General features: G+C 39.4%; 3 protein-coding genes across 5 annotated transcripts in view; all 3 read left to right on the top strand.

Moving 5' to 3' along the window:
• The first annotated feature begins 379 nt into the window (after window positions 1-379).
• Window positions 380-7,166, top strand: LOC114150974 (retinol dehydrogenase 8). Its single transcript, XM_028027833.1, has 6 exons — window positions 380-1,056; window positions 2,627-2,788; window positions 4,284-4,463; window positions 4,550-4,643; window positions 4,888-5,071; window positions 6,736-7,166. Exons 1-6 carry the CDS (start codon window positions 960-962, stop codon window positions 6,970-6,972), a joined length of 954 nt encoding a protein of 317 aa, XP_027883634.1. The 5' UTR covers window positions 380-959; the 3' UTR covers window positions 6,973-7,166.
• Window positions 7,167-9,341: 2,175 nt separating this feature from the next.
• Window positions 9,342-13,715, top strand: dr1 (down-regulator of transcription 1). The gene is made up of 3 exons (XM_028027643.1): window positions 9,342-10,212; window positions 10,338-10,501; window positions 12,562-13,715. The coding sequence occupies exons 1-3, from the start codon at window positions 9,993-9,995 to the stop codon at window positions 12,706-12,708; spliced, it is 531 nt and encodes a 176-aa protein (XP_027883444.1). The 5' UTR covers window positions 9,342-9,992; the 3' UTR covers window positions 12,709-13,715.
• A 616-nt stretch (window positions 13,716-14,331) lies between these two features.
• gng12b (guanine nucleotide binding protein (G protein), gamma 12b) overlaps window positions 14,332-16,331 on the top strand; it is a 38,063-nt gene continuing 36,063 nt past the window's right edge. For 2 of the 3 annotated variants that reach the window (XM_028027646.1, XM_028027644.1), the window contains exon 1: window positions 14,334-14,525. The gene's annotated coding sequence lies outside the window, so the exon portion shown is untranslated. Of the gene's footprint in view, window positions 14,526-16,331 lie in introns of all 3 variants that reach the window. The other variant, XM_028027647.1, reaches the window with a different exon arrangement.

Consider the following 16,331-nt stretch of genomic DNA (forward strand, 5'->3'; position numbering starts at 1 on the left):
GCAACCCAGTGTTTGAAATATGTTCGACAAAACCTCCTGCCTTTTTCCTTTGCTGTTATTCATTTGCTTTCACCAGTAAACCAGCTGGTTTTTGCAACTCAATAAGAAAAAAGACAACACGATGCAGTCTTGTTTTCCGAGCTTTATGGCCTCAAAAACTGAGATAAAAAAACAATGAATAAAAAATAAATCTACACTGCAAAAACACTAAATTGTACCAAGTATTTCTAATCTTCTTTATAGTGCAAATATTTTAGTACACTTGAAATATGACAACTAACTTACAAGAAACTTTTCAACAAGCTATAACTGATAGTTTTAAATGAACAATTCCTTGATATTGATGAAAATCTAGTAATTCCATTCTCAGATTATTTCACTTGTAACAAGACGTTTCCCTTGTTACAAGTGAAATAATCTAGAATGGAAGTAGTACTTTTTTGTTAATATTAAGGAATTATTTACTTAAAACAAGCTCCTGTATCCTGCTGACAAGTTACTTGCATGTTTTGTCTTATTTTAAGTGCACTATGATATTTGCACTATAAAAAAAGTTAAAAATACTTGGTACAATTTTGTGTTTTTGCAGTGTAGAGTTTTGAATTGGACGTTACATTTTGCATATTTTGGCCCAGATTGTAAAGATAAATGTTTAACCTAAAATTGAATAAAAAAAAATAAAACTCTTTTCTCACCCCATGTTCCGTCTGGCAAGCCTTTGATTTGTCCCACACCTGGGTTTCCCTGTGACAATAGCCGTGTTATCATTAACCTAAATCCTCCTGTGCAGCTGCACCATGTGCTGGCCACGCTTGTTGGTAATCTTCGGGCCCTGCGCACAAGGCTTCTGCTGAGTTGCAGGCCTGTGGATTAAGGAGTGGGCTTTAAGAGCGCCCCAAACATCACCTCGCTTCTTTTGTTCTCCATTCTGCGAGACAAACGCGAACAAAGCGGGCACAATGAACCAGAAGGTGGTACTCATCACGGGCTGCTCCTCGGGGATCGGCCTGGCTCTGGCGGCCCGGATCGCCAAAGACGAGAAGAAGAGGTTCATGGGTAAATGTTTCGATTCGCTGCTTCTCCTCAAAGCTTGGATGTGTTGGGTTAAATTTGAAAATGGTCAGATGTGTTTTAGGGGTTTTTAGGTTGCACCTAAAAAAAGAAAGAACACAGAGAACAAAAAATATTGCGGTTCATTAGTTTAAAGGGAATTTAGGAGATTATTTCTATTATTTCTCTTTCAACTTTGTCTTGAGTTGTTCACTGCAAAAACACACATTATAACCGAGTATTTTTGGTCCAGTTTCTAGTGCAAATAGGTTAGAACGCTTGAAATAAGACAAAACAAACGTAACTTTTCAGCTTTTTTAAAGCCAATACTTCTTTAATATTGGTGAAAAAAGTATTGGTTTCATTGGCAGATTATGTCACTCATACGACCTGGGAAAAATGTCTTATAAGTGAAATAATCTGCCAATGGAACTAATACTTTTTCATCAATGTTAAGGATTTATTTACTTAAATCAAGCTCCTGTTTCTTGCTTAGTCACTTGTTAGTTAGTTTTGTCTTATTTCAAATGTACTAAGACATTTGCACTAGAAACTAGACCAAAAATACTTGTTAAGATTTTGTGTTTGTGCAGTGTTGGGTCTGTTCGTTTAGCTGACTGGGTGATCCAGTCAATTCCCTCTAACTTCTATGTAGCATAAATAACAAAACAGACAGTTGAAATGTGCATAGAAACTAGAAGATGAATTCATATTTTCGTCAATTTCATTCCTCTTGGTTGTTCGCAGTGACAAATTTAATTGGATAACAAATAATCCCAGTAATTATTGAGATAAATGACAATCTTGTTACATCGAGACCATTCTCTAGTAAGATATTAAATGCATAGCAATGCAAGTTTGCCCTCTCACAAAACTAATAAACTTTAATTTTATGAATAAAACTTAAAAGTGGAAATGGAAGATGTTTTAAATACTCAAAATAAAACACTTCAAACACAAACAATAAATAATACAGAAGAAAAACAGCAGGTACAACCACAACTGTGAATCATCCGAATGTAAATGGTTGAACTCATTTTAATTCATCGTGCCATTAATTGATTATTTGATTATTGTGACAGGCTTACATACCTTCCAGTTTCAGGAATTTGGTTCCTTGTTTAATGTAAGAAATCAATGAGAGCACAAAAAAACTCAGTGGTGAAAAACATTTTATGATTCTAAATAATCAAGATCGTGGAGGCATGCGTTTATTAATTGTGTTGTTTACCATAATATCCCAGTGAACAGTTTTCATACAGTATTCTCTTTAAAGAAAAGTCACTGAGGTCTGGGGATTATCCTGAGTAAATGGGATGAATAATGTCTCATCGCATGATCCAGAACAAGGCAGATGAAGTTGATCTGAACACCTGCCAACGTTCCACTGTGTTGATCACACAGTTTATCCATTTGAATTATTGCTGGTCAGCAAAGTAGGAGCCTGATTAGAGAATAAACCCATAGTATGTCTGATCATAAATATGCAACAGGATGTTATCCTACATATCACGTAGACCTGCATGAAACGCAGCTGTGATCTGCTGTCAGAGGACTATTTCTTTGTGTGCTGTAGTCTATGCCACCATGAGAAACCTGGGTAAGGCCGAGCCGCTGGTTGAGGCGGCCGACCGGACTCTGGGCAGGACCCTGGAGCTCAAGCAGCTGGACGTGTGCAGCGAGGAATCCATCAAAGCCTGCGTGGACAGCCTGCCAGAACGCAGGGTGGACATCCTCAGTAAGCCTGCACACACACCTGAACACACACCAGCTGCAAAAGACACCCACACTGGGTGTGAAGCTTTGAAGTTCAAAGCTTCACTCATTTTGTGCACACATTTTTTACTGTAGAAACACTAAAACACAGTTCTTGCACAATGCGTGCCAAGATTTTGAATAGTGCGTCCCACAGTGAGGCAATACAGTTTTCTTGTTCTGCATGTGTAAAGGTGATTGTGGTGTACATGCCAGAGGAGGGGTGTATCAATCCAAAATATCAAAAATATTGATTCCAAGTGGGCCTCAGTATTGGATCAATACTTTAGTTTCAGATTTCCTCTTGAAATTTATTTCATTTTTCTATTGTAGTTTCTCAACTCTAGCTCAAAGCTTTGATGTGCATTCAAATGATGGCTTTTTTTTGTACTTTACATTAGAAAAAATGCACAGAAATTTGTTCTGCTTTCCTATTGTTTCTGTTATCATGTATTTTTTAGACACCTATAAACTTTGTCCAAGTTTTTTTTCCAGGTTTTGACAAAAATAATTCAAAAGAAAAACAAACACCTAAAAGTCTAAAGTTTTATTTTATGTCAAACTTAAATAATAAAAAGTATCGGTATCAGTATTGTTATCGGATCAATACCAAATATATATGTGCAAATAATATCTATTTGTACATTGGCTTCTTCTCTGGACTCTGCAGTTCTGCTGCATACACTGCCATCTACTGGGAACTCAATAGAAGTTTAGGAAAATTACACAACCCTACGCAATTAGTGGTCAGCCAGAGACACAAAGCACATTGCAAATATCTTGCCAGTCCTTATATAGATATGGTATTTGAAAGTTGCACAATGCAGTTGGGAGGAAACTGCACTGTGGCTGTATGTCAGTCAGAGAAGCCATTTGATACTGGCTGACATTTAGTTTATTACCAATGACTATATTCTGCCTGGCTGGCATATATTAGATGTAGGGACAGCTACATCTAATAGGATGTTGAGGGGGCTAAGGGTGTGGAAAAAGTGAAGAATCCACATGACGGGGCAGAAACTAGAAAGAAAATAAAATATAAGACATTTAGAAGTTCAGAAAGAGTCTGTTTCAGTCTACTGAATTCAACCCTAAAGTTCACTGAAAACACACAAGAAATCCTAATTGAGGTTATTGTATTTCATCCGTCCGTCAAATCCTCTGTCTTCACCTTCATCCTGGACTGATCAATTTGGGAACAAAGAGACACACATCCCTGAATTCAGACAATCAAACACAACAGAACAGCAGTTTAGTGACGTGTTAGCCTAGCAGTCGTGTTTTTGGACTGTCAGAGGAAGCCAGAGTACCTGGAGAAAACACACTCATACACATGGAGGTCATGAAAACTCCCTGTAGAAAGACTCCAGGCCACAAATTGAACCAAGGACCTTCTTGCTGCAAGGCAACATTGCTAAAAACTGTGTGACAATGCAGACAGTAATATAAAGGTTAATATTACTGCCCACTTGTCTCAGTCAGTAATGCAGGGATGGGACTGATTGGACCCATCGAGTGCCAGTCTATCGATGAGATGAAGACGGTCATGGACACCAACTTCTTCGGGCTTGTGCGACTGCTGAAGGAGATCCTGCCTGATATGAAAAAGAGGAAGAAAGGTCATATCGTGGTCATCAGCAGCGTCATGGGCATTCAAGGTGAGGAGGGACTGACCTGCTCATCTTCAGTCCCAATGTTGTTTGAAACATTTCCCTTACAGTTTCTCTCTTTGTCTCTGTTTTAGGAATATTGTTCAACGATGTCTATGCAGCGTCTAAGTTTGCAGTGGAAGGCTTTTGTGAAAGCTTGGCAGTTCAAGCCCTGAGGTTCAGTCTGACGTAAGTTCAAAGTACATCGTCAACATGATGAGACTTGCAAACAATACTGAGGTTTGAATGGAGCGTGTGTGCAGACATGCTGCACAACAACCAAAGACAGAATTATGAGAGCTGCGCTATGTCATGGCAGGTTCTAACAGAGCCAATCCGTTTTTCAATGCGTGATTAGATTACTGGTAGTGACGAGTTAAGTATTTCTTCATATCACCTTTTTCACTCTACTTTTGTTCAACTTCTTTGCCAGCATCAGCCTGATAGAACCAGGTCCGGTGATCACAGAGTTTGAGCGTAAGGTTTACGAAGAGGGCCTGAAGACGGACCTCAGCAAAGCTGATAAAGTGACTGCAGACATGTTCACAAACATCTACCTGAAGAACTACAAGCAGATCTTCGAAACCCTTGGTCAGACAGCAGAGGATGTAGCAGAGGTATTAGATCTTTATGTTGGTTCAACTGGAAGATGTTTCTATAGATGCACCGATTGCAGTTTTCTGGCTATACACCTTTCCTCTAAAAGCTAATTGTGATTTTACAAATTACACCATCTGAGGTAATACTCCAACTGAAAGTATTGCATAATTGTGAATTAGAGAGAAAATGATGGAAGGCTTCCAACTTTGATTTATATAGTGTATATATATATATATAGTATAGTATAGTACCTATACCTATAGTATAGTATATATATATATACATGTAGTGTATATATGTACACTACATATAGTGTTTGTGTATATATACACAAACATATAGTGTGTATTTGTATTTACTGAGCACTTTTCAAACCATTACACATAAAAGAAAGATTATATCACCACACTTACCAAGAGACATAAAAATGAATGTTCAGCAATACTCTCTAGTCTGTCTAAAATCGAGATATTTTGCAAAAAAAGATGGGAAAATGCCATTCTCTGGTTAAGACATTCAAACACCTGCAGCTCAAAGTCTTATGATTCATTTTTGGGCTTTTTTCAGTTATTTTCTGTTTTGAGCACTTCTTTATTGTTTGCTTCTATTTCTTGGTACAGTTCAGTTATCCTCATTCTCTTTTGGATTTGTTTCATTTGATTAGTATGTATTTCTGGTTACTGTTCAGGCTTCCTTTCCCCTCTTTATTTGTTTATCCATCTCTTCCTCAACCTACCACTCTCCTTCCCATCCCAGCTGTTAATTATTTCCTCGTCTTGTTGTACCTTCTCCCTTCCCCAGCTGCACCCACTCACCTGTAACTAGCCCTTCTTGTCATTTCCAGCATCCATCCCTCCATTTTCTGTACATCCTTGTCCCTAGTGAGTTTGGTAGGGGTGCTGGTGCCTATCTCAACGTTCCGGGTGAGAGGCGGGTCACCCTGGACAGGTCGCCAGTCTGTCGCAGGGCAACACAGAGACAGACAGGACAAACAACCATGCACACACACACTCACACCTAGGGAGAATTTAGAGAGACCAATTAAAATAACAGTCATGTTTTTGGACTGTGGGAGGAAACTGGAGTACCCAGAGAGAACCCACCATGCACAGGGAGAACATGCATACTCCGTGCAGAAAAGCACGGGCATCAACTCAGGACCTTCTTGCTGTAAGGCAACAGTTCTACCAACTGCACCACTGTGCAGCCCTTCATTTCCAGAACTCCCTTAGTAATTTAGCTCCTCTCTCCTCTTCCACATTTGTTGGATTTTCCTGGTATCAGTTTGTTTATGCTCTTCTGTCCTTGCTTCCTGTGCCCTTCATCGTTGTAGGTTTTCTGGGTTTTTTTCTGTTCAATAAAAAGACCATTTTCATAGCAAAATTGCTGGAAATGGTCCCAATTCTAGTCTTACATTTTGACCCATCCTCTCACTCCCCATATTTAACACAAACTCTCAATTTCCAACTTAGAAACATTTTCAGAATCACATATTCTTTCCTTCCACTTTCCAACTATGCACCATTCTGTGCTGGTTTACCACATAAAAGCCCAATAAAAACACATTTGTCATTTGAGGTTGACAATGTGTAAACAAGTTTGAAGGAGTGAATACTTCTGCAAATTATAAGTTCTTAGTGCCTGTAGGTTGAACTTCCTGCTGTGTGTGTTTTGTTTCCAGCACACCCACAGGATTATCACCATGGACGATCCTCCTTTCCGCCATCAGACAAACACTCTTTACACACCCATGACCACACTGAAATATGCCGATCCCAACGGAGACCTTCCCATCGAAACGTTTTACAAAATGGTGTTTGAACACGACAAAGTCTTCAACGCCAGCCTGAACTTCCTCAAGCTGCTGCGCTGGAGGAGTCGCAAGAGTTTTACCTTGGAAAAAGATAAGAGTACCTGAGAGGATTAGTAACGACACGTCAGATCTCTTTCTGCGTGTGCGGGTGTACGTATATATGTGTGTGTGAGAACTATAACCAACCAAAGCTGTCCACAGGTTTAGCTCTATTTCTGCTGTAGTGAAACGACATTTCAAATGGAACAGTCAACTAAAATATCATAAATTTTTAAAGCAATAAATTAATTTCTGAAAAAGTATGCCTCTGGAGTTTTCTACACTATGGAACACAATATACAGAATATAATATAGAAGAATCACTGAGCAGTATGCTGGCCTAACTGTTTACACGACCTTTGACACACAGTCATGTTAAATTAAGTTAGTTTTACAGTAGTCTTTATGCCATTGAGTGAAAGTATTTCAAGGTCTAAACAGAGCTGCTACACATAAATACTGTGTTTGATAGAGATAATCTTTATTGATATGAATCTAGCAGAACATTTTTGTTCCACTGTTTTTTCAGTAAATGGATGGGCTTTAATAATGCAGTTAATTTCATAACATTAAGGTATGACTGAATAGCTCTTGAAGCTCTGACTCCAATCACAGCTGATGTCTTGTGAATCTCCCCCAAATTCTTCAATAATCTTTGCTTCAGCTGTGATTATTCCTGTTACTTGTGCATCCTACATTCTACCGCAGCTTTTACTTCTACTGAACTTTCCATTCATATTCTTGAATCCAGCTGTCTGTGAGTAGCCATCTGCTTTAGCCATTAGTTTTTGTGACTTTCCTATGGCAGGTATGTTGACTGCTGGTCTTCTCAAGAATTTTGTAGGTCATTAAATAACAGAACATTTAAACATCAGAACAGAAACAAGCACTGTAATGGATCTAAAATACAGAAGTTTCAGTTTTTCAAATGACTTATTGAAAAAAAATGCACTTCTTGATGAAATTCTAATTTACAGAGATAATTTGTGTAGATTGTGTACTTTAAACGCCGACTACATCAGTAGATTGTGGCGTTTCTTTGCATTCACTGCCACCCTCTGTCCACCTAGCGTTACTGCACCTGAATTTTCTCAACCACGATCATGTACAGTATACTGTACAGTGATCCCTCGTTTTTCGCGGGGGTTACGTTCCAAAAAGAACCCGTGATAAGCGAAATCCGCGAAGTAGGAACCTTAATTTTTTAACAATTACTATACAATGAAATACTCCATAATACATTTAAAACAAAGAACAAAACCTTTTTTACAGGGCCAAGCATTTTTAACAAATAAAAGTACTATATAAACGTTTTTCTTTTTTTTTTCTTCTTTTTTTTTTTAATAAATAACTACTATACTGAAAAATAATAATTTTAATCATCAATACGAAGTGAAGGCTTCACATTGCGGAGATCAGCACCGCCCCACCGCGACCCGAGTCATTGGATTAGAACGGGAGAAAATGGTTATGAAAGAAAATACAAAGTGCAGTTGGACAAATAGTGATTCACCTGTATTTCACTGCTCCTCCTGACTCTGCTCTGTCGCGTTTTTGTCTTCTAAAGCCCGCGGTGCAGGTGTGTTTTTTTCGAGAGAAGAACATAGTTATCGGTAGCTGTTGTCGCTCTTTTTTCTTCTGGGGCAAAATAATTCTTATAGACCGACATGCCACCATCGATTATGTTAAATTTGGCAAGCTATTTTACGTACGTGTACATATTACCCGCAACGTTGTTGACACACAGGTAGAAAAGAAGCGGAAAGACTGTTTAGCCAATCAGAATGCAGAACACAATGCACGATGCAAATCCGCGAAGCAGCGAGACCGCGAAAGGTGAACCGCGAAATAGCGATAGTTCACTGTACTCTGAAAAGCAGTTTCCTGAGAGTAGATTTCAAGTTTAAACAGGACTATAGACTTTACTTCTATATATTCAAGTGTCGCTTAAATTCTGCTTAAAAACCTGATTATTGTTAATTTAGGTTATATAAAACTTATTATATTTTGCAACAATTCAGGTTTATAATTAGAATTTCGTTATTGACATTGTATAAGAAAGCACAACGGAAATTGAATTAATTTAACACCATGTTTCAGTTGATTAAACTTAAATATAGTCATATTTTATTACATCCAGTCTTGGAAATCCTTGCAAAAAACTCCCCCAAAACATTCCTGACATTTATGAAAAATATGTTATATCTGAGTCACAAAACGCACAAGAATAGGCATTTATATTAAATTTCTTTTGCAAAATGTCACTGCATGCATAACCGTCATACATAATATTGAAATTAATTTCTGTCATGTTATATTGGAGCTTCTCTATCATTCATTAAAGTAGTCAATAAAAAAAATGTGTTATCTTCCATATGTCCGGAAGGTGGCAGTATGCAACAGCTGTCCTACTTCAAACACCATGACAGGAACGCTGTACTTCCGGTACTGTATTTGACGTTGTATCCGGACAAAATTAGTCTAATGTTACCCAGAATACACTATCCTAAATAAATGTTTAGAACCTTTAATCCTATTTATATTGCTCGGTTATTTTGACGATGCAAAGCAACTTTCTGTGCTGTGAGGAATTTGTTCCTGCCGTCATTCTCGTAAGGGCTGCTTACAAAGCCGCCTCCGCTCGGAGCTCATTGTTAGCCTAGTTGTAGCCATGCTCTGTGCCGCTTTCATTTCTGTTCCGCGTTGGGACCACCGCTGCTAGCTAGCCTAGTAGCTGGCTAGTTAAGCTTTTTTCCTGTAGTGCTGTCGTTTCGTTGTGTATGTCGGGGGGTGTCGCTTAATATACCCTTGTTTTATTTTATGCAAGTTAACAGAGCCGGTCCACTGTTTTAAAGCGCTCAAACCAGGCGGGGGACGTGTGTTTGGATAGCTAACTTAGAGGAAACGTCTCGCCTCTTCATGACGTGTGTGTTCTTACTGACGTACAGTCAACCTGCAGGGGCTCATTTGACTCAAGGGGGAAATTAGTTGGGCAAAATCTAGCCCGCGCTGTCAAGAAGAGGAGTTTATTTTTGCAATTTTTTTTTTATTTCATATTTGGGAGGAAAACAAATATCAGGGCCACGATGGCTTCCTCCTCTGGCAACGACGACGACCTCACAATCCCCAGAGCGGCAATCAACAAGATGATCAAAGAGACTCTTCCTAACGTAAGAGTGGCCAACGACGCTCGCGAGCTGGTGGTGAACTGCTGCACGGAGTTCATCCACCTCATCTCCTCCGAAGCCAACGAAATATGCAACAAGTCAGACAAGAAGACCATCTCTCCAGAACATGTCATCAACGGTGAGAGCTCTCCTAGATTCACGCATTACGGATTAGCGTCTGTGAGGGGGCGTGGATCCCTCTGTTCGAGGTTTAAACCACTGAAAGTAATCGCTGCACTTTCTCCTCTCGTTTTCGCACCGCAGCGCTAGAGAGCCTCGGTTTCGCATCGTACATAACGGAGGTAAAAGACGTTCTGCAGGAGTGCAAAACTGTGGCTCTGAAAAGGAGGAAGGCTAGCTCCCGATTGGAGAACCTGGGCATCCCCGAGGAAGAGCTGCTTAGGCAGCAGCAGGAGTTATTTGCAAAGGTAAAAAAACAAAAGCGTATCATACCCCTGGTTGTGTGGGTTATTTGCATAAGTTCGTGTTGTGGAAAGCAGGATGATCGCCCTGTTTAACAATGAAGTCTAGTGGAGAAGTCTACCTGAGTTTGCATCACAGTGATGTTATTCTTAGAGCATGTCGATATTATGTTTTAATCCTGTGACAGCCTTTTTTATTTTGAAGATGCTTCCTGTTCCCTTTTGTTTATCCTCACACATCCATGTTCTGATCAAAACACACGCGCTCCAAAAGACACACATAAACTTAGTCAGATTTGCTCAGAAACATACTTATTCACACAGCAAGCGAATGCAGCACGAATCATACTTATAAAAAAACAATTTTGATAATTCGTATCATATCGTATCCAGCTTTATCACAGCAATTCTGATCGTTTCACCTTTCAAACAAATTCTTTATGCCACTTCCCTGAGTGGTATTAATTGGGATACGTATGTGATGGCTTTCATAGTCTGAGAGGTCGTGGTGCTTTTAATCAGGTTTTTACGGCATTTACATGAGACACGTCATCATACTTCTGCACCAGTAGAAACCACCTGCCGTAAATCCAGAGGCAATCAGTGGCTCAAAATTATAGTTCTGAAATTACAAAAGACGTCTGTCAGTGAATCGCATCACATCTGAATCCCACCATTCTTATTTCTGACCACACACCCACACAGATTTCTCTACTGAAGCTGCAGTCAAGGCCATCGCTATTAGCTGTGCTTTCTTTTCATCAGCTCCCTTCATGTTCCAATTTTTGACAATATTGTCGTCTCCTGTTGCTGTATAGCTTTAAATGGATGGTGGCGTCCATTTTTGCTTCCATAAAAACAGCACTGCTGTGTGACGGCTACGTTTCTTTTTTCTGCATGCGGCTCGCTTTGATGTCATAAACTGTTCACACAAGGGTGTGATTTTGGTCGTATTTAATTATTTGTATGAACAGCCACGCGACAATTCATATTTGAGTTTAAAGACCTGCTGTGTGAACGTAGCCTTCCTTTAGCAGCGTGCCTCCTCTGCTGCAGTGTCTTTCTGGTTTTCTTACCGTCTCTCCTACCACTTTCAGTTTCGATCAAGTCGGCTGTTTTGTTTTGTCCTTAAAGGTCTGCAAGACCTTAAAGAAAAAGTGTGATGCAGGTTATTTGAGATTTTGAATCCTAAAGAAAATGAAGGAATTACAAAGTTGTCTGCTTTTATGCAACAAAGCACAACTCTAATCTTCACTGAACATGTTTTGTTGTTGTTTCTGTTGACATGGCAAAAATGGCAGAATTTCCTACTTTGTTAAAACATACATTTCTCTATTTATTAATATGAACAGAAAACAAAATCCAAATTTGATCTGCTGAAAAGGATTATTGTGGATATGTTGCTATGGAATCAGGCTGTAAAAAGTCATGGAATGATCTGAGGAGATCAATTATTAAAATTTCACAAGATAAATTTTCTTCCTCGAGGCTCCAATAAACTGTTTTACTATTCAGCGCGTTGTGTTCCGGCTGAATGGCTATTCTGTGTTTAGCAACACTCTCACTTCAGCCAATGAGCTGTTGACCAAATGCTAAGTGCTAGTAGCAGCTATGGAGGAGACGATTGAGGAACGGAAAGAAGGGGAAAAAAAGATCCAAGTTGTCTTTTACAAGCATTTTCTCTTTCATATATTTATTTTATTAGCTTATGTAGCTATTCAATTACTGATAAGAATATTCAATATATTACCAAAATAATTGTCTACAACAGTCCTACTATGTAATATCACTCAGAAATGGATCGGTTAGCATGTCATGACAGTCAGGAGAAATACAGCAACAGTCTTCAGTCAGAGGCCTCTTTGGATTCGTTGTGAGACTGACTGCTACTGGTGATCCTTCCTGCTCACAACATCGACATCCACAGCGACCTTTTGAAGAAGCTTGGATGATATGAGTTATGACAACATTTAATTTCCACTTTGGGATAAATACATTTTTTAACTAAATTATCAAGTGGTTTTTCTGCCTTCAGATGAACTCTGTCCCCATGTCGCCCCCTGCAGGCTCGGCAGCAGCAGGCGGAGCTGGCCCAGCAGGAGTGGCTGCAGATGCAGCAGGCCGCTCAGCAGGCGCAGATGGCCGCGGCGTCTGCCAGCGTGGCACAGCAGGCCAGCTCGTCCCAGGATGAAGACGACGAGGACGACATGTGATCCCAGGTCACAGGCTTTTCGACCTGTCCAGGTTCTGTCCCGGGACGGCGTGGAGGACACACACGGCTCCCAGAGCACTCGTCGACGGAGACGCAGGACGACTTTGAGCACTGGAAAACTCACATTGGGAACGAACAGGAACAGATGAAAGGGGGGATTTAAAGACAGACCCCCTCTCCAGACACCAGTACCTGAAAACCAATAGAAAGAACTGTTAATGTTTATGAAAATGACTTTAAACCCACCCCTCCCGGTTTTAGTTGCTTCGGTTTAAACGATCTTTAATTTTCTTGTTTTGTAGGTTTGTGGATGTGTTCTGAACACGCTGAATACACACACTGCTCTCTGTGGTTAGTTTGACGCCCTCTGGTGCTGCGCCAGATGACTTGTGACTCAGTGACATTTGGTGGTTTAGGGAAACTACTTGTGAATGATTCCAGCATCTTCTTCCTCTTTATTAAATATTTGATGGTAATTTTTTTCCAACCAGGAATTTTTTCCCCCCCTCTTTGGTATATTTGTTCAACAGAGGATTGTTTGAGGGGTTGTGAATATAAATTTATTCTGTTATGTAAAGAAATAAATCGAAGTTTTGTTTAATTTTTAGCTCCTTTTTTCTCTTGAAAACTTTGTGTCATTTTTGTTCTTCCTTGAACCACCACAGTATTGCTAATTAGCTACACCTTTGAGAGAGAATATTTTTGTCACCTAGAACCAAAGTCTAAGAAGCCCAGAGTTTGTTTTTAAAGGTGCAGGCGCGACTGGGATTCCCTGTGCTGACTCCAGATCAGTGTAAACGATGTTGAGGAATATTAACCTCTAACTTTGCAAGATGCTTTCATATCCAGGCTGAATTTTGTTACTTCTCTTTGGGTGCAGTATCTAGCATTGTGACTTTGGTCAATTCTAACTGTAAAGACAAGAAAACAATGTTGTGATACACATTCACTTGAGTTTATTACAAAGTTGTATTCTTTCAGCAATAAAGGCATCGTTTTTTTTACTCACTGCTGTTCTCTCTTTCTTTTAATGACAGATGTGGCGAATCTGAGACTAGAACCAAGAAATGGGAGACAATGTTTTCCCACCCCCCAAGTAAAAAGACGAGCCTTTCATTTAAGCAGGTTGTTAAAATGTGTGTTTTGTTCCTGCTGTGGTTGTTGTTCCCACTCTGAATGGACGGAAAAGGAGTAGGGCCAATGAAAATCAAACTTTTTTATTGGCCCTAATCCTTTTCCGTACATTCAGAAAAAAATACTTCTTTCTCAGAATACAGTTTTTTTTTGTTTGTTTCCCAGAAGTCTACATTATCATAGCAAACTTCATAAAAGGAAGTGAAGCACAATTGTAATTTATGCATAGTAAAGATTTCTTTGAACAAAAATTTGAAAGTATCTTGAAGATCAAGGAACAAAATATTCACCAGAGAGGCAGTCCAGAGGCCCATGGTAACTTCCGGAACGTTAGCTGGAGATAGGAACCAGCACCTCCCGGCCCACTAGGGATAAGGATGTAAGAAAATGGATGGACGGATTAGACGCTTTGATCCTGTTTGGTTCCTTCTCAGTCGGACGGAGCTACCAGCAGGGGGCAGTGTTGTACGCTCCGGACAGCGTGCAGCCCAGCCCACAGCTCAGCAGCAGCGGCCAGCGGCTGAAGCCCGTCTGCGCCCACCGTCTGTCTGCTTCGCTCCGACACCAACTGAATGTGTTTTAATCACAGGGAAAGTTTTCAGGCGGACGGGAAGGAGACCAGCTCGGAATATTTCATGGTTGGAGTTTAAAAATCCCTAAACTTCGCATCAAAACAGACCACAGGTGAGTTTCAGCAGCACAAAGAATAATAATATTTTGTTTTTTTTCCTAACCCAGCGATGGCAGACATTCTGTTAATAAGAGGCAGAACGGTGCCTTGGGAGTTAAAGTTTTTTTTTCTATGGATTAACAAGCGAACTATTAAAATATTATGTAGATGTGTTTGATTAGAAGTCAGTAGCTTTACAGCTCATTAAGGTGGACAATGGTATCAAACCTTAAACATATTTACAAAAGCTATGTAATAACTGGAAGGTTAGAGCCAAAGAGGCGTGTTTTGTGCTGTTGCTCCAAATACCAATAAGATGTTTAAGAATAAATGCAGTACGGTGACTGTTGTTGTTCAGTTCAGAGTATCTTGGTGCAAAGACTCCGAAATATTGACCTGTTAAAGCCCATTCTTCCTCCTGACCGTTTTACCTTCACTACTCAGAGTGACATTCACTTTGGACTCTTATCAGTTGCTCTGTGCTCAAATGACAAGACAAATCTAGAAACTTCAGAAAATATGACATCATCATAACTGTAGGGAAGACAGTCCTGTAGTGAACCTCGTTTTTTTTCTTTCTTTTTTTTTTGCAACTGTAGTTGCTTTCCTTGTTTTCGCACCAGATTCACAAAGCAGATACCATTAAATGCATGCAGGCTCATCCAGGGTTGTAAAGTCCAGCAGATGGGAGGATTTTGCACCAATTTTTGTGTCTCTTCTCTTCTACTAAACACAGATTCAGTGAATTGATTGAAGAAGATCAGAAGGGAAAACATCCCATTAGAATGGCCTTTCTCTATAAACAGGAGACGATTCTTCTCCCTGAAACATTTGGAAATAAAAGTAACTGAGTAAAATGAAACATTTAGAGGATGATAAAAGTGATTACAAGTGTTCCATAATTCAGTTCAAATCAGTTTATTCACATATCACAATTTCACGATAAATGCTACTTCCAAAGCCCCCAGTTTGACCCCTTGGTCCGACGTTTGGGATGTTTTTCTAGTCTTGCTTTGGAAGGCTGCATGCAGAGCGTTCTTCAGAGAGGAGGTCTTATGTTCCCATTTCTACTGTTTCTTTCTTTGTGCTCTGCAGTTCTATCTTTTCCTTTCTGAATCACAATGACATACACTGTCAACAATTTGCAGTAAAAATGTGAATGTGAATTTTGTCCAGTCTCTTGCCATTGAACTCCCATAATTACAATTTACAACACTTGTCATCTACCATAACTCCATCCATAGTTTACGTCAGAACACTCCTTCAAAGTACACCGTGTATTGACAACGTGACTAATCAGTTTGACTGTCTTTTCCGTACAAAATGAAACGTTGACTTTGCGAGATGAACTAAGAACTTTGGGAAAGAGACTGGCTTTTTGCAGGTAAACAGTGCTGATGTTTTGCTGTTTGTACAAATTGCTTTGAGAAATGCAAATGTTGAGTGTGACTTGAGAAATGCCCCAAAGCAATTGAGAAAAACTGCAACAGCTATTACTTGATTTGTCCAAATGTATTATAGTTCTAATTTTATTATTCTACACAGGGAGGAGTGCTGCCATTTAGGTTTACGGAGTTACCGTATTGTCTGTCATTTATCGTGATAAATTTCTCATCATGAGAACAATTTTTAATTTATCACCTTTACTCTAAATTCCAATGAATGTTTAAAATCGTCCGAAAAATAATAAACCTCCATATTGTCGGGATTATTAGTTTTCCTACTTTCGCCACTGTTTATTCAATGAGAGTATCAAATATCAGTACATTTGAAAATATGATTCAGAGCAGCTACTGTTGTGCAAATCAAACAATCAATTA

The sequence above is a fragment of the Xiphophorus couchianus genome, chromosome 9, assembly GCF_001444195.1.
Source record: "Xiphophorus couchianus chromosome 9, X_couchianus-1.0, whole genome shotgun sequence".
NCBI classification, from domain to species: Eukaryota; Metazoa; Chordata; class Actinopteri; order Cyprinodontiformes; family Poeciliidae; genus Xiphophorus; species Xiphophorus couchianus.

Bases quoted from the DNA above. Each gene is read 5' to 3' on its own strand.
- dr1 (XM_028027643.1), top strand. From the start codon at position 9,993: ATGGCTTCCTCCTCTGGCAACGACGACGACCTCACAATCCCCAGAGCG. The intron at 10,213-10,337 runs GTGAGAGCTCTC...TTCGCACCGCAG, and splicing joins TCCAGAACATGTCATCAACG to CGCTAGAGAGCCTCGGTTTC. The intron at 10,502-12,561 runs GTAAAAAAACAA...CGCCCCCTGCAG, and splicing joins AGCAGGAGTTATTTGCAAAG to GCTCGGCAGCAGCAGGCGGA.
- LOC114150974 (XM_028027833.1), top strand. From the start codon at position 960: ATGAACCAGAAGGTGGTACTCATCACGGGCTGCTCCTCGGGGATCGGC. The intron at 4,464-4,549 runs GTGAGGAGGGAC...TCTCTGTTTTAG, and splicing joins CAGCGTCATGGGCATTCAAG to GAATATTGTTCAACGATGTC. The intron at 4,644-4,887 runs GTAAGTTCAAAG...CTTCTTTGCCAG, and splicing joins GCCCTGAGGTTCAGTCTGAC to CATCAGCCTGATAGAACCAG.